This window comes from Drosophila teissieri, chromosome 3L (genome assembly GCF_016746235.2).
Source record: "Drosophila teissieri strain GT53w chromosome 3L, Prin_Dtei_1.1, whole genome shotgun sequence".
NCBI lineage: Eukaryota > Metazoa > Arthropoda > Insecta > Diptera > Drosophilidae > Drosophila > Drosophila teissieri.
The window spans coordinates 6,522,615-6,542,508 of NC_053031.1; the positions used below are offsets into that span (position 1 = coordinate 6,522,615).

General features: G+C 44.8%; 5 protein-coding genes across 6 annotated transcripts; 2 read left to right on the forward strand and 3 right to left on the reverse strand.

The window, feature by feature from the left end:
• Window positions 1–60: 60 nt before the first annotated feature.
• LOC122618381 (RNA-binding protein 45) lies at window positions 61–2,966 on the reverse strand. 2 transcript variants are annotated; one of them, XR_006326020.1, is made up of 9 exons: window positions 2,549–2,966; window positions 2,291–2,485; window positions 1,842–2,227; window positions 1,715–1,778; window positions 1,561–1,658; window positions 1,302–1,408; window positions 1,072–1,242; window positions 841–995; window positions 61–629 (listed from the first exon to the last, which is right to left on the reverse strand). XR_006326020.1 is itself a non-coding variant. In XM_043794787.1 (9 exons), exons 1-8 carry the CDS (start codon window positions 2,866–2,868, stop codon window positions 924–926), a joined length of 1,413 nt encoding a protein of 470 aa, XP_043650722.1. In that variant the 5' UTR covers window positions 2,869–2,966; the 3' UTR covers window positions 61–629; window positions 922–923. The 2 variants fall into 2 exon arrangements, 1 of the variants encoding a protein (XP_043650722.1); XM_043794787.1 differs by having other exon boundaries at window positions 922–995.
• Window positions 2,967–3,084: 118 nt separating this feature from the next.
• LOC122618386 (protein twisted gastrulation) lies at window positions 3,085–3,836 on the forward strand. Its single transcript, XM_043794792.1, has 2 exons — window positions 3,085–3,273; window positions 3,439–3,836. The coding sequence occupies exon 2, from the start codon at window positions 3,454–3,456 to the stop codon at window positions 3,802–3,804; it is 351 nt and encodes a 116-aa protein (XP_043650727.1). The 5' UTR covers window positions 3,085–3,273; window positions 3,439–3,453; the 3' UTR covers window positions 3,805–3,836.
• Window positions 3,837–4,077: 241 nt separating this feature from the next.
• LOC122618383 (ribosome biogenesis protein BRX1 homolog) lies at window positions 4,078–5,408 on the forward strand. Its single transcript, XM_043794788.1, has 2 exons — window positions 4,078–4,287; window positions 4,350–5,408. Exons 1-2 carry the CDS (start codon window positions 4,168–4,170, stop codon window positions 5,298–5,300), a joined length of 1,071 nt encoding a protein of 356 aa, XP_043650723.1. The 5' UTR covers window positions 4,078–4,167; the 3' UTR covers window positions 5,301–5,408.
• LOC122618379 (choline transporter-like 1) lies at window positions 5,363–8,899 on the reverse strand. Its single transcript, XM_043794783.1, has 9 exons — window positions 8,624–8,899; window positions 7,745–8,121; window positions 7,523–7,677; window positions 7,236–7,465; window positions 6,879–7,179; window positions 6,314–6,593; window positions 6,088–6,250; window positions 5,806–6,027; window positions 5,363–5,748 (listed from the first exon to the last, which is right to left on the reverse strand). The coding sequence occupies exons 1-9, from the start codon at window positions 8,738–8,740 to the stop codon at window positions 5,518–5,520; spliced, it is 2,076 nt and encodes a 691-aa protein (XP_043650718.1). The 5' UTR covers window positions 8,741–8,899; the 3' UTR covers window positions 5,363–5,517.
• Window positions 8,900–9,507: 608 nt separating this feature from the next.
• LOC122617997 (proteoglycan 4) lies at window positions 9,508–15,334 on the reverse strand. Its single transcript, XM_043794103.1, has 5 exons — window positions 15,248–15,334; window positions 12,814–13,129; window positions 12,514–12,751; window positions 12,293–12,455; window positions 9,508–12,234 (listed from the first exon to the last, which is right to left on the reverse strand). Exons 1-5 carry the CDS (start codon window positions 15,332–15,334, stop codon window positions 9,508–9,510), a joined length of 3,531 nt encoding a protein of 1,176 aa, XP_043650038.1.
• Window positions 15,335–19,894: the final 4,560 nt, after the last annotated feature.

A 19,894-nucleotide genomic window follows, 5' to 3' on the forward strand; every position in this document is an offset into this window, starting at 1 on the left:
CTTATTTTCACGCACGGCTTTATCGTGAGTTTACGAGACAGAGTTGATACTCTTGAGAAATTCATTGCGTTTGAATTTATTGCTTGGCTGAATCTCGTCGAAATACGTTAGTAATAGTTCAAGTTACACAGAGTTCGTTCCTGTATCACGGCTAGATTCAAAAGTCCCCTAAGCGGTATGTTTACAGAAATATATACGACACCATATATGTATAGTGTATATAGCAAGCATTGCGGTTTCGTTGGCTCCGTTTAAAGGTCGTACGAAAAAGGGTCTTTCTACGAGTGCTCTGTACGAGGCCCACTTGAGTTAGTCAATAGTAGAGTCAACGGGTGTGGTGATTTCGTTGGCTCGTTTGGTTTGTTCACCCGGGTACGGTCTCCGGTGTCCGGTCTTCGTTCGCCGTTTCCGTTTCCGGTCTGCGTTCTCCAGTCCTCGTGGTTCTTGTGGATATTCCGTTAAGAGAGTGTTGTTGTGGTGGTGGTGGTTCTTGTTTGGTTATTGGTTGGTTGTTGCGTTGTTGGTGGTTGTCAGTTCAACTGTTTCGACTGTTTTTATCGGACTGTATGCTCAAGTTAGTTACGTACTCGTACATTGCGTTCTCTGTAAGTTCTTGGTTGTCAGTGGGTCTGTGGAGATAGAAAGATAAAAAGGGTTTGGCTTATTATGTTCGCGCTCAGTGGGCGTCATGGGTATCGTGGATAACGATGGCCAACCGGTGCACAGAGCAAGTGCAGCAAATGGTTGACCCCACCAAAAGCCCTCGACACACGAGCGGCAGGCGCATACGTAACTTAAATCGATAAAAGGTTTCGGTTTGGAATTTGCACAGTTACTTACCTCGGACCACGGCACACACTCAGTCCAACTATGGCTACATAAATAGATACGGGAATTATGCGTTCTCAACTAGCTACTTACACTCAATTCCGCCTTAACCGCTTGCGACCACCATCATCGCCATCGGATCCACTGCGCTCCTCAGCCTCCATGACCTAAATAAGATAAACATTTGTTGATTGAACACACGTAGCGCTTGTTAAAAACAGAAAACGAGTACAAGATACACACCTTGATTTTGGTGCCGCAAATTTCGGCTCCATTCAGGGTGCGAATGGCCATTTGAGCACTCTCGACCTCCGCGTACTTGACGTAGCCACAGTTCTTGTTGGGCAGCAGGTAGACGTCGATCAGTCCCGACCAGCAAGAGAATATGTTTTTCAAGATCGAATGCGGCAAGTTCTGATAGTTGATAAGAAACCACGTTTATAACTAATTGGACACAGTACAGTGGCACCTACCGCAGAGAGCACAATAAACAGTCGTTGGGCCACCTGGTCGTCCGGCGATGCCAGTGGCTGAGTTGGGGGCAAAGGCACATTGCAGATGGCATCCTTTTTGGTGCGCTCTAAAATAAAAGACCACATTAAATCTAGGCATAGAGAATAGCATGCATTTAAAGCCAAGAAAGTGTGAAAAAAGAAACCAAACAAAAGCGTTTAATAAATGGCTACAGGTGATGGCGCGGCCTGTAACCCTTGATAGATTTAACTCGCGTACTGTCTATGAAGGATGTGTCCATTCGAGCTGAGCTCATTCCATTGACTTTGACAATGATGCGTTCGCCCATTGGGTACTCCAATCCATGGAGTTTATCCCTAAAGAAAAATAGTGTTAGCGCCTGGATAAAAAAGAGTTTTAAAGTTATGTTTACTTGGCATAAATAGCGGCTTCTGGGTTGTCATACACCACTAAGGCCTCATTGGTGCGCGGTCCATCTGGAATGGGGATTACAAGTAGCTTTAAAGGTTATCGGAACCTATACTATACTGGTTACGTACGTTCACGCATGATTTGGCAGTAATCCAAGCCGGGTATGATGTCGAAGAGCCGCCAGAGCTGATCCTGGTTGACGCAGTTACTCACGTTGACCTCCAGGCATGAGGGCTGGGCCACTGGGACATTCTGCATGCGAAGGAAGGCCGCCATGTCGTTGTTCTGCGACACATTCCAGTCGTTGTTGTAGCTGCTGCTACCGCCGCCACCGCTGCTGCTACCGCCTCCATTAAAATTGGAATTGCCACGTCCCGAGCTGCTATACAAAGGATTATCCTCGGAGGGACGACCGTACTGATCCCTTTGTGTGCGTGTAGAACCCTTTGGCTCAGCAAAAACAGCTTTATACTTCGCGGAGCAGTTTTCGAAAGCCACAGCTGCATAGTAGAACCTGTGTATTGAGATTAGATTAGTTATGGCTTGGACAATTGGTAACGCTGCATTGGCCACGCACTTGGTGAAGCGGACATATCCAAAGCCCTTGGGATTGCCATTGTTCTTCTCCTTGACAATTGTGACAGATTCCACATCGCCCCACTGGGAGAACTCCTCGCGAATATCCTCCTCGGTGGCTGTTTTCGGGATTACTATGAAGAGTCTTACGTACTTCTCCTGCTCGTTCTCAGACTTATTTGAGCCCTGATTGCGACTGAAAGAAGGGTGAAGGGGTTAGGCCATGTTCTTGGGTACCAGTACTCGAGGCAAATCTCACTTGGCTGCCACCAGGACTTTGAGGGTGCGATCCATCTTGCCAATGGTCTTGCCGTTCATCTCCTCCTGCGCCTTGGCCGCATCCGATGTCTTGGAGAACTTGACGTAGGCGATTCCCTTGTTCTCCTGCGTGTGCTTGTCCTTCACTACCCAAATATCCTCGATTTCGCCGTATGGCGAGAAGGCTTCACGGAAATCCTCCTCCGTGTGTGCCTTGTTGCAAATGATGAATAGCCGCGACATCGGCGGATCATCGTCGTTTGAGTACTCCTGGCCGCCACGTCCTCCGCCACTGCGCGATTGTGATCTGTAGTCCGACATGCTTCTGATTTATCTTTGTTTTCCGCTCCGCTGAAATTATTTGCACTTCGACTTTTTTCGCTTTTGCCGCTTTGATAGCGTATACATACAAGATAGAGATGTGAGGTGATCGATATATGAACGAACCAATTTCCAGGGAAATGTGTACTGGTTCCTTTGAATGAACTGGTTCTTTAATTATTACCTCATAAAAAATGTTTAAATGCACAAATTTCAGATTTTAATTTTAAAACAGCTAGAACTGTTTGAAATCGTTACTTAGACGCATCGATTAGGCATTAAGTTATTAAGCCCCGAAAAGATGGCCGCAAACAAAGCATTGCGAAAGATAAAGGAATCCTTCCAAAAGGACTAACACCATTTAGGTAATAGTTATAAAAAGATACCGCCCCTTAGCGGCAGCTGGTAAGTGACTTTCTACCTGAAACGTTATTACATTAACATTATTACCTACCTGTAGTAACAACTCATTTAAAAGCGATCTGCAATCGCACTTAACACCTCAGTTGCATTCTCCAATCCAATATGAATTCACTCGTGACTATCTTCATTTTGCTATCCTTTGGACAGTTAGGCCTCGCTAGCATGGCAGAAATGCGCAAAAAGTCGCACACCGAGGAATTCGAAGGAATGCCAGCCCTGTTCAGGGCCATGTCCTCCTCTCCAAACGATGGATACACCTACAATTGGACCGTGGTCTCGATTTCAACGGCTGGACAACCAGGTTCCGGTCCAAACTGCACCGTTTTGTATCTGGATCAGTGTACATCCTGGAATAAGTGTAGACAGACCTGCCTGAAAACCGGAGCCACCAGCTACAGGTGGTTTCATGATGGATGTTGCGAGTGCGTGGGAGAACAGTGCATAAATTACGGCGTGAACGAAAGCAGATGTCGACTGTGTCCTGAACCAGGAATTGAAGATGAAGAGGATTGAACCATATTATCGCAAAAAGAAATATTCTATTGCCAATGAGAACCCAAAAATCGGGTGCTATACCTAATGCTAGTTGTAATTCTTATTAAATTTTAAGATTTTAAGGACTCACGAGTTGATTTGGCTTAACAAAAATAAAATATACAGTTAAAAAATAGTTTTTAATTTTATTTCTCCGGTTTTTGGTTTGAATTAACTGACATTTTACAAATTTCTCATCCAGTGTTGGGAAATGCCACAATTTAGTTGCACGTGCTGTCGACGCCCTGGTTTTGAATAGATATCCATCCCTGGTTGTTGTCACTCCACGTTTTACCTACGCACTTCTTTTCAATTGTTTTTAATTATTTAAAGTAGAAAAAAATGGGCCGCAAGTTCCTGAATAAGAAAAAGAAGGCTGCGCCGCAGCTGGAGATAGTGCCGCTTGATGAAAACCCACCACTGCCGCCACAGCGATCCTCAGATGATGTGGTGCCCAAAAAGGCAAGAAATGGGACTCCTGTGAACATAGAATTTCTTAACTAAAAACTGAATTTTACTTGCAGGAAAAGTGGGTGAACAAACAGCGCGTGCTGGTCTTCTCCGCACGCGGTATTAGCCACCGTGATCGGCACTTAATGAAGGATATTAAGACCCTGATGCCACACCATCGTCCCGAATCCAAAATGGAACGCTCCAAAACCTTGTCGGTGGTCAACGAAATGTGCGAAATGAAGCACTGCAATAAGGCCATGCTGTTCGAGGGACGCCGGAAAAGGGATCTGTATATGTGGATATCCAACACCACGGGATCCACTGGTCCATCGGCTAAATTCCTCATCGAAAACATTCACACAATGGCCGAACTGAAGATGACGGGCAACTGCTTGCGGGGATCGCGCCCACTGCTCTCGTTCGACTCCAAATTCGACGAGCTGCCGCATCTTAAGCTGCTCAAGGAGCTGTTCGTGCAGACCTACTCCGTGCCCAACCATCATCCGAAGAGCCAGCCCTTCGTGGATCACGTATACACCTTCACCTACCTGGACAAACGCATCTGGTTCAGAAACTTCCAGATTCTGTCCGAGGATGGCGGCTTGTCCGAAGTCGGACCACGTTACGTGTTGAATCCTGTGAAAATATTCGATGGTTCCTTTACTGGCAAAACCATTTGGGAGAATCCAGACTACGTGAGCCCATCCAAACAGCGACAGGTACTCAAGAAGGCCGCCAAGGACAAGTACGTAAACCGAGTGGAACAAAAGGTCAAGCACGAGGCCACGCGACCGGTCAGAGCTTACGATGGCGCGGATAACGAAGAGCTGTTTGAGGACGATGATCCCGTGGAGACGGCCAAGATTCTGGCTGCGATAGCCAAAAAGAAGAAGGAGGAAGCCGCCAAACAGACACCCAAATCGGCGCTTACCAAGAAGATCAAGGAAAAACAACTGCAGGCCGTTAAAGATGTGATTGAAAGAAAGAAGGCTAGAACCATTAAACGCGTGAAAAAGGTTTAAACACCTCATTTTACATTAAGATACAAAAACGATTAAACTTTATAAATACGTTTACAAACTGTGCATCCTAAGTTTGAATATATCAATAGACAAGATTACCAGTTATTATTTGTCCCACTGTTCTGCTTTGTACGTCGCGACGGAGTAATGGTATGTATATAAATATTAACATCCTAATGAGATGTGCGTTGAGTTTCGGGGGGTTCTGCTTTTGGAGCTACTCCGCCGACATGGGAGCTACCTCGGGGTCGGACTGAGGGAGTCGGGTAATACTAAAGGGCTGCTTGTTGATGGGCATCATTTGAACAACTTCGATAGGCGGCTCCTCGCCAGGCTGCAGCGGTTCCTCGCCTACTAGCTTGGCCAAGTTGCTCTGCGCCCATCGACCAGAGCGACCATTCAGTGTCTTATCCTCGCAAACGCAGAGGAATAAGGTATCCACTACCATCTATCAAAGAGTCATTGGTTAGCCTCAAGCTTATACAGGTTGTAAAGGAATACCTACCTCAAATAGCGATAGGATAATGTGAGCAATGAAGAAGGAGAATATAATGATGATTATGACGGGGGCCATGTAGAAATTCAGACCAGGCATGTCCTTGAGCAAAATGATACCAATCAGGCCAGAGAGGGCGGCCACCACAACCTTTCCCAGGAAGAGAATGAAGTCGCCCACACTGTTAATGGTGGCCACTTGCAAAACATTCGTGGCCATGGCATTCCATGCCTAGAAAAAATAAACATTTTTAGTTTGGAAAGTTACAAAATTTGTGTGACAGTAACTTACAATGCCAGCAGCGGGGCAGAAGTTAATGGATTCGATAGCCACTACGGTGTAGGCATTATGATTCAAGAAGCGAATGAACTTCTCTAGTAGCCAGAAACCACATATGCAGCACTTCAAACAGCAGGCGGCGCACTCCGATCCCTTGTCCTCGCCTTTTTTCAATCTGCAATGTCACGTTCAATTAGTAAAGAATGGGAGACGCTTGCAAAGTGACGACTCAACTTACTTGGCATACAAATAGGTGAGTATCAGGCGGGGAATCTTGAAAATGGTGATGACAAAGGATCCCTTGGCTACCGTACCCAAATGATACTTAACCAGTTTGCCAATGGCATAAATCGTGGGTGTGCTGGTCGGTTTTTGGAAGTACCAGAAGGCCACGGCTGCGGCCAAAGCAAACTGCTGGCATGCGAAAATGAACTCCACCGTCCAAATAAGACCCACCACATAGATCCAGAACATGCTTCGAAGGGCTCCAGCATCGGCATATTCTACACGGGCATTGGCTGTTTAAGGAAAAAACTTGATTAATTCTCTGGAAACATAAGTGCAGTAACATAAGAAAAGGTTGTTGATTTTTGTATATACAATTTAGATCGAAGAGTCGTGAGGAGAAAACACAGAAATATATACACAAGAGTAAACTTCTGTGCCCTTATCAAATATCACTTACTTATTCACCAAATCACGTTTTAAAATACCCACAAAATGCAAAAATATATGATTTAGATTATTTCGAATCAAGCTTCTTTGGGAATGGATTTACAACACAGATGTATGATACTACTTACGTCTTAGATCATTGGCGCTGGTGTTATTGGAAACGAACAACGCATTTGCTGGCAAAGGCTGCTGATGGGCTTTCGAGTTGTCGAACGGAGCAATGGGACTTTGTCCGGGAGAACTGGCTGTGGCCAGGCAAATGATCACTGCCACCCAAAAGCTTAAGAAAGCTATAAGCACAAGGAAGGCTAAGAGTGGAGCGATCAAAAGTCCTGGCAGATTCATCATGCACTGGCCAGCTTCCTCGAAAAGCGCCGACAAGCCAGCCAATTTGTTCTTCAAGAAGTATATGACCACGATAAGGATTATCTAAAAAGGAGACAGACTAAGTAACTGGGAACGAAATATTGAATGAGTTAACAAACCATCGTTATGGTGGCTAGGACAGCTAGGGTAAGGACCGCTTGTTGATTACGCACAAATTCCTCCAGCAAGGAGTATTGTGTGTTCACACCAGACTTATTACGTATGTTATAGTAGGCATACCAAAGAGCAACAGTAAGCGCCACACTGGCCACTATGACCAGGACACAGATGATCCAGGAGACGATGCGAGACAGCCAGTGCATCATGGTCACCAGAGCAATGGAAATGACTAGGGAAAAAGGGGTTTTAAGGCAATACTCTCATTAAAAGATGAAGAATCTCTTACGCAAAGCTAATCCACAGACCATGGCAATGATGTGCCAGGTGGAGTAGATGTCGCCAACAAACTGCTGGGCCACATCCCAGTTGTTGAGCATATCGTAGTAGTTCTGAACCTTCTCTCCCGTACCCTTGGGCACACAGCGATGTAGGACAGGCGAACTGGAAAGAAGTGATTAATGTGTGAATAATATTAGCATTTAATTTGGCTGATGTAATCAAAGCACACCTCTCATGAACGGGAAAACTGGGACATGGACCCAGGAAATTAAACGTTTTGGCATCGTTGCCCGCCGTACTCAGCTGCTGCATGTTGTAGTCATATTTGCAGAGCTGAGTGCCCGTTTGGCTGTAGTATTCCAGCAGCTCGCTGCTCTTGGTCATGGTTTTGGCGGGACATGACTTGACGCATATCTTGAGGGACTTTTTCAGCTCCTTGACATCGAAATAGAAGAGCTCCGGCTTGTCGAGCGTATTCATGCCGGACAGCGGAAATCCCTGGAACTTTTCATTGTACTTAACGCCGCAGGTGTTGCCAAAGGAGTCGTACCCATTGATGATACGCAAGGGATTTCCATACACGAACGAAAAGATGGCTATCACTATCTGTAATGCGAAAAGGAGGCAAATTAAAGTGGATAGATCACTGTGCAGGTAGCCAACGCCCCATGACCAGCATGTCATGTCAAGGGGCATTATTATTATAATCGCTCTGGCGGACGACATACCCATGCAAATACTTGACATGGAAATGCTTTCGAGGAGTGGCGTGTCCTACAGGATAGCAGAACAGCAAAACAGCGGGTATCGATTCGCTTCTGGAGGGATATAATCTATATGTGGGCTTATATAAATGTCGGACTAACCCTGACTGTTAAATCATCACATTCATTAGAGGAATTAACAATTCAGCACATGAGCTATCCAGCGATGACGACATGAATGAGACATTTTCAAGTAACAAGTAGCCGCTTTCCTCCCGCAAAAACCGCTCACACACACAGCGAAGCAGCGAGACGCGTTGCGCAGATGAATGTCTAGGCTTTCACTTTCCCGATACAGACTGCTATACACATCTGTATATGGCGAAATCTATTCCAATTCTTACCAAAAACAACCAGAATATAATGTAGATGGCCAGCCAGCAGGTGTCCGTGCAGGACCGGTATTTGGGCCTATTGTTTTGCGCCTCCCCCTCGCCGTCCTTGCTCTCCGCACAGCCCATTTTGCACTTGGTAGGCTGCTCGATAATTAGCGGGCCTAATTCCTCTTATCACTTCGTACTTATATCTATTTCTTGAGTTTGTTGAGCCACTTGCTTGTTCTATTTTGATTAAATTTACAACCGACGAAACAACAATAACAACGCCTAAATCCTCAATGCTCAGGTGTGACCAGAGGAAGAGCGGACAGATTATACCACGAAATTATACCTGCCGCAATTTGGCTTGTGGTGCGCGCGTGATTTGAAAAATGGTAGACGCACTTAAGCGCTGGCAAAATACTTGATATATAATTAAAGCGGCAAAAACTCACCAATTTATCTATACCATATTTATCCGAAGAGAAACGCATAGCTTGTAATAAATTATTCACATTTATTCAAAGATCGGGCTTAATCATTACATTACCTTCGTAGCTAACATTAACATAAGAATCGCAATGAAGTGAAAAAAATATTATTCAAATATAGTTGGATCGTATACTAAGGATTCGATGCTTATACAATGAATGTGATGTGGATTGACTTAAATACTGAGGACTGGCAGTCGCAGATTCCGCCAATATAAGCAAAAGTGTCATTCCAAAATTGTTCCCATGCGTGAAACAATTTTCGAACAAGATTTCGTCATATGCACGATCGACCTAACTAAAGTTATATTCCCTACTTATAACTAACAAATGTGGTGGTTTAAGCTACATCCTTGGATTCTGTCGTAGAACTCCTGTCTCCACTAATCTCATGGTGAGGCTATTTGGCCGGCTTTGCGATCACTTCTTGACCGTCACATGGATGCCGCCCTTGACCACCGCCTCTGCAGGTGGTTGTCCGAATCTCCGGCTCTGGTTGAGGTTGCTCTTGCGCCGTATGCTAATCTTTCCGGGTGAAGGAGCAGCTAAAGGTGCAGCCAAGGCAGCCGGAGCACTGGCACTCCGCTGCGTCTCTTCATCCGCGGCTGGTGGTCTGTAGGTTCGAATTCCGGAGTTTGATCTCACCGGAAGAAGTGTCACCAGCTTATGGGCACTGGGTTCCGTACTGCTGGCAGCGAACTGTGAGATCTTGAGCATCTCCTCATAGTTCAGTGGGTCCACTACCTCAACTTCCGCCTCGCCAATCACGGGAATAGCCGCTCCCAGCACTTCCGAGGAACCATCATCTATAAAACTAGACATGGGCTTGATAAAGGGCTCTCTTTCGACGGGCAGAATAGATTCCGGGATCAGTATTGGTAATTCCGTGGTAGTGGAGCTGGGCATTGGTCTTCTTGTGACTTCTTCCTTTGGAGCTTGCTTCAGTTTGTTTTGCGAAAAGGGAGGAAACTTATTGGGTACACTGGGAGTGATGCCCAGCTTGGAGGCCAACGTATCAAAGATCAGGGAGATATCCTGAATGTTACTAGCATTGTTGATCTTTGTCTTGATATCGTCCAACGTCAAGTTCTCCGACTTGTCAATGTCCTCCGATACCCAAGCCTGCAGGGTCTGATTGAAGACCTTCCTCATATTCGAGTTGTGTCCAAATCCTTGGGTCGACGAACTGTTGACAAACTCCCATTTCGAGTGGGACGGAAATAGGTTTGAGTCATCCATCATTGTGGGTCGTTCACTGGTGGTTCGAATGCGATTCCTTTTCGTGGTTCTGGGCTCCTCCGTGGTGGTGCTGGTTGTTGTGGTCGGCATCGTTGTTGTGGTAAGCGTAATCGTTGTGGATTCCTCCAAAGTTTCGTTGGAGAGAATCGATGAGGGGGTATTCCTCTGCAGGATGATCTCCTTGAGGTTCATAAAGTTCGGCTTGGAGTGGCTCACACTGGGGGTCTGCACAGTATCCAGGGTTTCTTCTTCCTCAGGTTCTATCCGAGATTCTATCGCATCCTGTGTTGGTTTTTTAGTCGCAGTCGCGTTATCCTCCTTCGGCAGATTCAGCAGCTCCATAAAGAATTCTCCAATAGTGTCGGCCAACACAGAGTTATCCGTAGGTTTCAGGGACGGTAAAGATGGAGATTTCGTTGGCTTGGGTGGGCTATTAGCTGGTACCTTTGTGGGTAATGTGGTAGCCTCCACTTTCTCCTGTTTCTTTTCCACTTTAGTGGTTATCTCCGGCTGCTCTGGCTTCTGTTCCTTACTCGCATTGACTTTCTTCTTTTCCAGCACCGTCTGATTCGCTTCCTTAACGGTCAAACTTCCTTCCAACTGGTCTTTCTTTGAAGATTGTTCCTTCTTGTCCAGCTTTTCCTGGGGCTTCTTTGCTATAACTCCTCCACCCAAATGTTCGAATCTCTCGTTGCTGGCGTCCAGATTGAAGGGCATCTTGTCAGCCGCTCCTATTGTAGCATCAATGGGCTTGAATGGTGGTATAATAACATCATCTATAAGAGGTACAGGCAAGGGATGTGGTTCCACCAGAGCGCCTCCCAAGCGTTCTATGTTCTCGGTGCCCGGCATGAAGATCGGACTACCAAAATTGTGGTAGAAAAGCAAGTCCTCGTCCTGTGGCAGCGGTCCGAGATTTGGTTTAGGCTCTTGCACTCGCAGTCCCGGATTGAGGAAACCCAAACTATAGGGATCCACGGTTACTGGAGCCACAGCAGCTGTCGGTGGAGTGGGATTGTCTCCAATGAAGGGCAGTTCAAATTCGTCGATTCTCCTCTGTGGTATGTGGTTCACTGTGGGTGTGGTTCCCCCGGGTAGAGTTTTGGTGGGAAAAGCAGGCGGTGGACCGGGCAGCAGCTCTGGAACCTCTCGATGCATTGGTCGCCACGGTTGAGTGTCCAAAATGGGGAAGGTGGTGAACAGATTGGCATCCAATTTGGGCAGGGATCCGCCTTGATTCGGAGGAGGTGTGCTCACGGAGGGGTAGGTAAAGGTGGTGGTGGTGCTTGGGGTGGTGGCTCTAGTGGTGCTTGGAGGTGGTGGTGGTGGTGGTGTTGTTGTTGTCGTTGAGGTAGTGGTAGTTGTAGTGGGCTCCGTGGTTGTGGTAGTAGTTGTTGGCTTAGGAGTGGTCGTTGTTGTGGTTTTCCGCGTGGTGGAAGTTGTAGTTCTCTTCGTCGTGGTGGTAGTTGCCTTGGTGGCCTTGGTGGTTGCTCTGGTGGAGCTAGTAGGACCTCCGGTGGGGACCTGTTGTGGCAGCACCGTCGTTAGCTTCTCGATGCTCGGCTTCTTGGGCTTCACCCTCAAGGAAAATGGCGTAACCGCAATGGCCTTGGGTGGCAAGGTGCTGCTGGCGGCCTGGTAGGCGCGAGTGGGCGGGGTCTTCTTCCGGGCTATGTCCGCATCCGTCTTGGTGATCTCGAATGAACCCTCGAAAGACCCTTGAATAACTGGTGCATTCTCCACATCGATATCGGGCTCTTCGTCAGCGGAATGACTGCGCAGCAGGGGATTCTTCGGCTTGGGCGTGGTATTTGGATTCGGTTTTGGGTGAACTGGAGCTGTTGCCGGTGTGCTACCCTTTTTCATGAGACGCTTTTCCAGTTGTGTTTGACTAGTGGGCACCGTTTGCTGTTGGAAAGGGTATTGGTTTAAAATGATAACAACTCTAAGGAGTATCATGACTTACGGCTTCCTTTAATATCGCTGCAGATCGCACCACCTGCTCGTCCATTATGCGCTTGATCTCCACCGACTCCGTGTCCAAACGCAGTGAACGATATAACGATTTGGCAGCAGAAGTTTCCAGGAACAGAGACTCCTTAATGTACTCCTCGACACTCAGGATGTTTCTAATACAAAGAAGTACTTGAAATCGGTGGGTATAATTTGGGAATTTAGTTGTCTTACTGCGGCAGTTTACGGACATCGAGGAACACGCGGAATGAGACCTTGATCAGTGGACCCTCTCCAAAGCCCCAGACATCGGTGCGCAGTGGCTGCAATCCATTGTCCATCATGGAACGCTCCACAAATCTCTTATAGAAATCGATCTTCTGTTTGTAGGTGGTAGTGTGGTTGTACTTTAAGCCAGTGGAGAAAAGATCCCCTTTGGCGATGCGGAAGGAACCCTCAAAGCCCATGACAGCTGTAAAAAGGTGGAGAATATTAAGTATGTAACAACTATTTGCATAGCTGTCATATACTTACGATCCTCCAGATTGGTTTTTATGGAGCTGAAGTAGAATGCCAGTCCTGCGATGGAGATGACGGCCAGCAGGACGATAAATGCAGCCGTTGTAAGGATAATGCTGAATGATCGATTCTTGGGGTACTGCGTGTGCGTCTTGGCCGAGAAGGTGGATGGGGCGATGTTCCTGCCATCCCGCCAGATGCCCCACGTATTGTAGCCATACTGACTGTTCAGACTGTGCTCATTGGTGTACGAGGGCTGCTTGTTCATGTGGTAGTAAGCCCCCAGCTGGGACCTCCGGCCAACTGTGTTCTGGTATGTATAATCCGCGCTCTGCGAAAGAAGATGTCAGTTGTTCTTAACCAGGTTGCCAAAGTATGCCAGCCCCAGAATCGAATCCCGATGGCCACAAATTAGATAATTAGCCGCCAGAAGTCGCACAACTTTCTCGTCGACGACCCTTCGGCCACTTTCTATCGTGACTCCCAATCTAGATGACGGAAGTTGGCGTCTAACGGCCCCACTTTGGACTCAATTGGTGCTATCGCCAAGAACGGCAAAAACCAAACCTCCCCTTAAACTTTCCCAGCGTTATGTCAGAATCGCTATCGCCGCTGAGCACTTGTCATGATTTGTTAATGCATCTCATTAACACGGCTGGGAAAACGCATTTAATTAGCCTGGGTTGGCGCAAAGTCATTGCACCTGGTCAGATTCTCAGAATCTGGCTAACTTCCGTGTGATTCTAGGCACAATTACAATGATTTCACTAGCTAGTCATACAAGATGTTTTTTGATATATGCTACATATTATATATACCTTTAAAAATGCATATTCTCAAAGATTTTCTTGTAAGACGGTCTTTTTATTCTATAAGCTAGTGCTATTTTTTCAAGTGCTTTTATTGGCAGTGCCATAATCAAGTTTGTTGCTTAAGTCTTTTGATTTGGCATTGACATTGATACTGAAAAGACAGACTGGCATGGCATTGATACTGACTTAAACTGTTAATTGCAGATAATAATGCTCGCATTAAGCTAACTGTAAATTTAATATTATTATTTTTTTTTTAATTTTAAAAATAACAAATAATTAAGCTAACGATTGTTTCTAGCTTGCTGGGTTTCAAGTGGAGTTTTTTGTAAGTCATTTGCCTTGCATATACACGGTATACAGAATATTCCCAAATTTTCCAAGAATTCCAAGCCAGATATTAGCTTCTAATTAACAACAATCAATGACTTATGTTCTGAGCCCCAGGGGCTATAGTCTCGACCTCGGCTGTAAGTGCAATTGCTCGGGGAGATACATGCCCGAGGGGCCTGTGGGAAAGTTTGATTGTTTCTTGATTACCATTTAACATTCGTTGGCTGCAGGGCATTTCCCTTAGTTCCTCTCTTTCGGCCGGGAAGCAGCTCCCTTGCCTTCCGTTCGGCCCCCTGCTAAACCAAACTGAGTTGGCCAAATTGCCGTCTCCACGGCTCTTTTCTTTTGCGTTCTCTTCGGCGGCTCTTCGCTGCCTCTTCTTTCTTCGCTGCGAGAGAAAGTCATTCACCTTTTAGAACGTTCTGCTGTCGAGTTTGGCTCGCTAGTTACTCGTACCTATGTATCTTTTTTTTAGACTCTGGAGTTTGCTGGTGAATGAGGAATGCAAACAGCTCGTTTCCGAGACCCAGGTCCCAAACAAACAAACAAGCAGATGAATACATAAATATGCAAGCTGCGTTCTGTATAAAAATAACACACAAATAAGACACGGCCGACGCAAGTTGATGTAACAACTCTATTGACAAAAGCGATTTGGACCCCGATTCTACGAGGGTCGTTTGATAAGTCCGTGACTTTTTGTATTTGCCGCGCACCTGCTCTAAATACAACACTGCTCCTGTCAGCAGTTATCGATTAACAGCTGACTGTAAAATTTTGAGAAAGCTGCGTTTTTTGGTTTGCGTTTTATAGGCATTGAAAGCAGACGATCTCGTGAATTTTTTTGTTCCATCAGGACAATGCACGGGTGCACACGTGTGTAGTCAGCATGGCAAAATTTCATAAATTGGGCTACGAACTGCTACCCCATCCAGCATATTCTCCAGATTTAGCCCCCTGTGACTATTTTTTGTTTCCAAACATGAAGAAATGGCTCGGCGGTAAGAGATTCGGGTCAAATGAAGAGGGCATCACAGAAACAAAAGACTATTTTTAGGGCCTTGAGAAAACCTATTATTTTGGAGGAATAAAAAAATTGGAAAAACGCTGGACTAAATGTATAGAGCTAAAAGGAGATTATGTTGAGAAATAAAACGCTTCTTTGACGAAAAAAATATATTTTATTCAAAAAGTCACGGACTTATCAAACGACCCTCGTATTCTTGGACCTACTGAATGCTAATCAACATCATACCGTTAAACCTTTTGTACCCGCCAGTGATAAACGATTGGGGATTACTCACCATTTGCCGACATGTCTGCGCCCTGTATATATCACTCACGCCGGATAAACTCTGGAAGTACTTCTTTGTCCCATAGACGGTGTCCATTTTTCCACCGTTACAATTCCAGTCGCAGGTTCTGAAAAATAGATGGAAAATTTGGGGAACCATTGTTAGCAGTTTTCTTCACTTTCGTTCTTCGGTCTTTGCTTTCTTTTGGGTCCACTTGGAGTGGGCCTGAGTGATCCGTGATGGGGATCAGGCTATGAAAAAGAGTCACTAATGGGCCAGCATGCCGGAGAACCGGCTAATCCTGTTTCCCAGTCCATTAGCCAAGCGAAAATTCTCACTTTTCGCCAGGGAAAAGAGGAAAAGAACAGCGCACAATGGCAATGAGATATGCATGCCGTTAACCGGTTTGATTTGCATTTGCATTTTCCAAACTACTCAAAAGTATTCAAAGAAGTAGTTTTACACAAGGAAAAAAGGCTGTAGTCTCATAGGAATTCCTGAACATATTTAGATGAAATTTATGAGCCATTAAATTATGAGACTCCCAATAATAAAACATTTCCCAGAACAAAGAAAGTTAGTTACAAAACACAGCAGTCCTTAAGAGCGCCTTGCTTTTCGTAATAAATGAAGACATTTCTCATGCCAATAAAAAATTCAAGCCATGTTCCATGTTCCACCTTCTCAATGAAAGAAGGTATCAGATAAGTTTCATAATTAATTGAACCGAACGACTGAGCAAAGTGAAGAGCTCTCCAATGACCACCAGTCGAAAAAAGCGAAAGCTCTTCGGGGCATAAACAAAAAATTTAATTAGAGAATTGCCCGACACTCCGATACGCTCAATGGCTGAGCCCTACAAATTTGGAATTTTCACTTCATGGGAAGCCCATGCTGGCTGCTCCAGCATAAAGAGCATAAAGAACCCACTCCGAATGGCTTAAGTACACAGCAGATGGGCTGGCGATGGAGTGGGCTGGAAACCAGTTCTCCACATCCAACAGCGCATCCAAGATGCGATGGGGTTATGGCTTGTTCCGCCGTCATATACACATGTAAGATCTCGGTAGTTATGAAGCCGCAATGTATGGTTTAGTTGTACATGTGCAATCAAAAGCAAAGTTCAGCCGCGGAGAAACGTGTGTAAAAATAGTTTTTTTCGGTGCGGCAAGCCGCGGGCTTTAGATGGTTTTTTTTCTGTGGCTGGATGATCATGGGGCCTGAGTTTTTTTTTTTTCGAACTGGCAAAAGTAAAAGTTCTGTTATTTTTCGGAATGCCTTGATGATGGGCACTGGCCAACGAGGAGAAACTAACTCAGGTCTGCAAAAGCCGCTTAGTTGGATCATCGAAAATCGAACAAAAACTTAATGGGGGATTATGCAAAATTCCATAAAAATAGCTCTAGACTAACTTATCCTGTAGTTTTATGAGCCCTCTAATCTTACATGACTTTGGCTTGAAACCGATAACTGCTTGAACAATTGGTTTTATGGCCAGCCTGAGTAGTTCTAAACGACCATTAATCTTTGTGTTTATTCCTTTCCTGGTAACCCCCATTAACTGTAAACGCAAGCCCGGAATCTCTGTCATCGCCGTCACTTCCCATTGAAATGGAACGGAAACCCATTTGCCTAATAAAAGGAGCGCCAAAAACGCGCTCAAGCTGGCAGAAAATGAGGCAAATTGAAGAACCATTGCAATTAGAGTGGAGTGGAGTGGAGTGGAGTGGAGGTACACATGTTCCAGTGTGTCTATATGGCTGGGCTCCAGGGGGAATCCAGTCACCCTCCACCCGAAACAGTTAGAACGCTTGCGGAGCCATCGCCATCGCCGTCGTCGGCGTCATCCTCATCGCCGTGGCCAAAGCCATAGCCACCAGCTTTTGACCTAGATGCGCATGCGCGGAGCCACGGGGAATGTGAGGCGCGGGGAGGCGTGGTGGTGAGGTGAAGCCCGGAGACGGCCCAAACCAAAACTGGTAACTTGTGCTCGTCTCCCAGTACGTACTCACAGTGGCGGGCAAAATAACAGGCGTATTTTGAAAATATTTAAAGTTTACTTCAGTTTCAGTCCCATGTTCAAAGCATGCAGTAAATATATGTATACAGATCAGAAAATAGATAATACCTAAAAAGATCATAAAATATTCCATTATAAACAAGAATATTTCCATATCTATATATATATATATATATATTTATAGAATATCTCTCCTCCGTTTTAACACATATAATAAATATAATATTTCACCTATTGCTATGCATATATGTATGCTTATGTAGTTATACTATCTCGACCTCAGTTGTATCCACGTTGCTGTGCTTTGGAGAAAGAAAGAATAAATTGGCTTGCGCCTGAGCGGCGTAAAAAGTTAACGAAAATACAGAAATAAAACAAAAATATTGCTGGCACACTCACTTGCACAGAGAATTTTTGTTCATTTTTTATTTCGATTTAGGCATTAAGTATTAAGACGTCGACGGCCACGCATAAGTTGATTAAATTTCTCGCATTAGCCGATTTTCACTGTCGGAGAAATTGCTGGACGAAAAAGCGTCAAAGAATGATTGATGAGAATTTGATCCGAAAACTCAAACAGTTGTCGGTCTGCAGGTAGCTATGTATATAGGCTATATATATCTACGTAGCTGCAAAATGTCTTACGGAAGTCGGCCATTAACCCGTTGGCTCGTTTAACCCATTGCGGCCGATATCTGGCCAAATGCGACGCGATTTTCGGCCAGATTAAGATTCCCAGGCACTTTCATCATAAAAACCTCGCCGACAAAGTGTCGAAGAAAGTGAAATGTGACAGGTGCTTTTCGGGAGGGGGCGAGTTTTTTATTTACTTTGTATTTTTTTTATTTTTTTTCTACAGGTGAGGCATCGATGTCAATGGATGCTTATCGGAAAACGACGGTGAAATGGAAAGTTCATTTCGAGCGCATCGAAAACTAGAGGAGCTGCTCATTGAATCATCCAAACAATGCAGCCGTTTTGATTATTTATCAAGCCTGGGACTTTTGTTCGATTTGGAAAGTGATCGCCAATTTGGCAGCATCATTATGGAGGTTCCAAAACCGCTGGCCATATGTCATAATTGATGGCTCAATTTCAGCTGGGCGGTGTGCAAATTTATGCAATCTTCTTTGGCTGCTTTCCTTTCTTAAACGAAAAATCGTGCAACTATTCTAATATAAACAGAGCGGATGGTACAGTAGAAATTCGTTGCAAAAGCCACGGAAGAAGCAAGAAAAAGTTGACGCAGATTTTATAAGTAATTAATTATAGCTAGCATCAGAGTGAAAATGATAACAATAATATTTAATATCAAGAAACCCCAAAACAAAAGGTTGCTTACGGAACCCACTGCATTTCACCCGATATTCACTGTACAGCAGCGAACAAAGTAACGTTGCCGCTAATTGTGTGATAAATTAATTAAAATGTTTATGCCCATTAGCGAATGAATATGTATGCGTTGAAAGCAATCTGTGCAGCGCTTGCAGTTTCGTAATCGCTCTAACGGCGCCAGCTACCAGGCTCTTACTGGAGCATGACCACTACTTCATGGAGATGGGGCTAGGAGCCACCACATGCCACATACATATGTACATGAACTGTGATGAAATGGGTACTCCTTGGGTGCTCGGAAGCACTCGGCTTGGATACAATGTATGTACAATGGCACTCACCATGCCCAACCATTGCGGAACTAAGAGTGCACTTTATTTCTGCGACAAACCGAGGGGAAAAGTTGACAAGAACGAAAAGAACACAAATATATTATAACAAGAAAAGAGTGGAGTGGCGAAGAGTGCTGGCTTGGGCAATAGTCATTAAAAGCATTCACCGCTACGCTTTAACCGCCGACCAAACTAATTAAAACCAAAAAAATCCGTCAGGTTTTATTCTCACATGTGAGCTCCCACTGCGAGAATTATTCGGAAACTTGATTACTCACTAAATGCAGAACTTTGCCCACTCGAGGGCCGACTGTACAGGGCGCCCCATCGAAGGTGAAAAGTGTCAAGTCAGGTGGCCAGCACCGTTAGTCTGAGGTAACAGTATTCACAACAGTGCCAAATGCCGGAAGGGTGACTTGTTGGCCAAGATGGGAGCTTTGCTAACGATTTAGCGGGAGAATTCGTTCCATATTACTTAGGGAACTTATATCAAAGTATTGTGAAATCCGCCACTGTTTGCAAACTCATTTCTTTTCCGATCCCAATTAGCAGGAAGAGATTCTGGCACTAATCCAAAATAGAAAACTTGTTTTAAAAATAAATTAGTATTTAATATCTTTGAAATATAGATGCTTTTGTGCTGGTTTTTTAATATTATAGTATGTTGATACATGTTTACATGTTCCTAAATTATGTAAAGGCCTAGCTTGGGTAATTTATAAACAATTTGATTGACAGTAGTTTTCCCGATAAGACTAAATTGATTTTAAATTTTCTAATTGATTTTGGGCTGAGCTAGTTTGGTATGGTTTTAATGGATACATCAATATTTTATAAACTCCTGCAATTTCCTTTCCCCATTTAGTTTTGCTGCTTGATGCCAACATAGTCGTGGGTGTAACCATATTTAAAATATATAACTATTTCGGTATAAAAAATAACTACAATATTCCAGTTACAATTGCATTA

Coding starts and splice junctions, on each gene's coding strand:
- LOC122618381 (XM_043794787.1), bottom strand. CDS start 2,868: ATGTCGGACTACAGATCACAATCGCGCAGTGGCGGAGGACGTGGCGGC. Junction 1,779..1,841: donor CTGCCAAATCATGCGTGAAC/GTACGTAACCAG, acceptor TCCCCATTCCAG/ATGGACCGCGCACCAATGAG. Junction 1,243..1,301: donor TGTTTATTGTGCTCTCTGCG/GTAGGTGCCACT, acceptor ATCAACTATCAG/AACTTGCCGCATTCGATCTT.
- LOC122618386 (XM_043794792.1), top strand. CDS start 3,454: ATGGCAGAAATGCGCAAAAAGTCGCACACCGAGGAATTCGAAGGAATG.
- LOC122618383 (XM_043794788.1), top strand. CDS start 4,168: ATGGGCCGCAAGTTCCTGAATAAGAAAAAGAAGGCTGCGCCGCAGCTG. Junction 4,288..4,349: donor ATGATGTGGTGCCCAAAAAG/GCAAGAAATGGG, acceptor TTTTACTTGCAG/GAAAAGTGGGTGAACAAACA.
- LOC122618379 (XM_043794783.1), bottom strand. CDS start 8,740: ATGGGCTGTGCGGAGAGCAAGGACGGCGAGGGGGAGGCGCAAAACAAT. Junction 6,028..6,087: donor TCTGCCCCGCTGCTGGCATT/GTAAGTTACTGT, acceptor TATTTTTTCTAG/GCATGGAATGCCATGGCCAC. Junction 5,749..5,805: donor TTATCCTATCGCTATTTGAG/GTAGGTATTCCT, acceptor ACTCTTTGATAG/ATGGTAGTGGATACCTTATT.
- LOC122617997 (XM_043794103.1), bottom strand. CDS start 15,334: ATGGACACCGTCTATGGGACAAAGAAGTACTTCCAGAGTTTATCCGGC. Junction 13,130..15,247: donor CGCAGACATGTCGGCAAATG/GTGAGTAATCCC, acceptor CTTCTTTCGCAG/AGCGCGGATTATACATACCA. Junction 12,752..12,813: donor AAAAACCAATCTGGAGGATC/GTAAGTATATGA, acceptor ACCTTTTTACAG/CTGTCATGGGCTTTGAGGGT.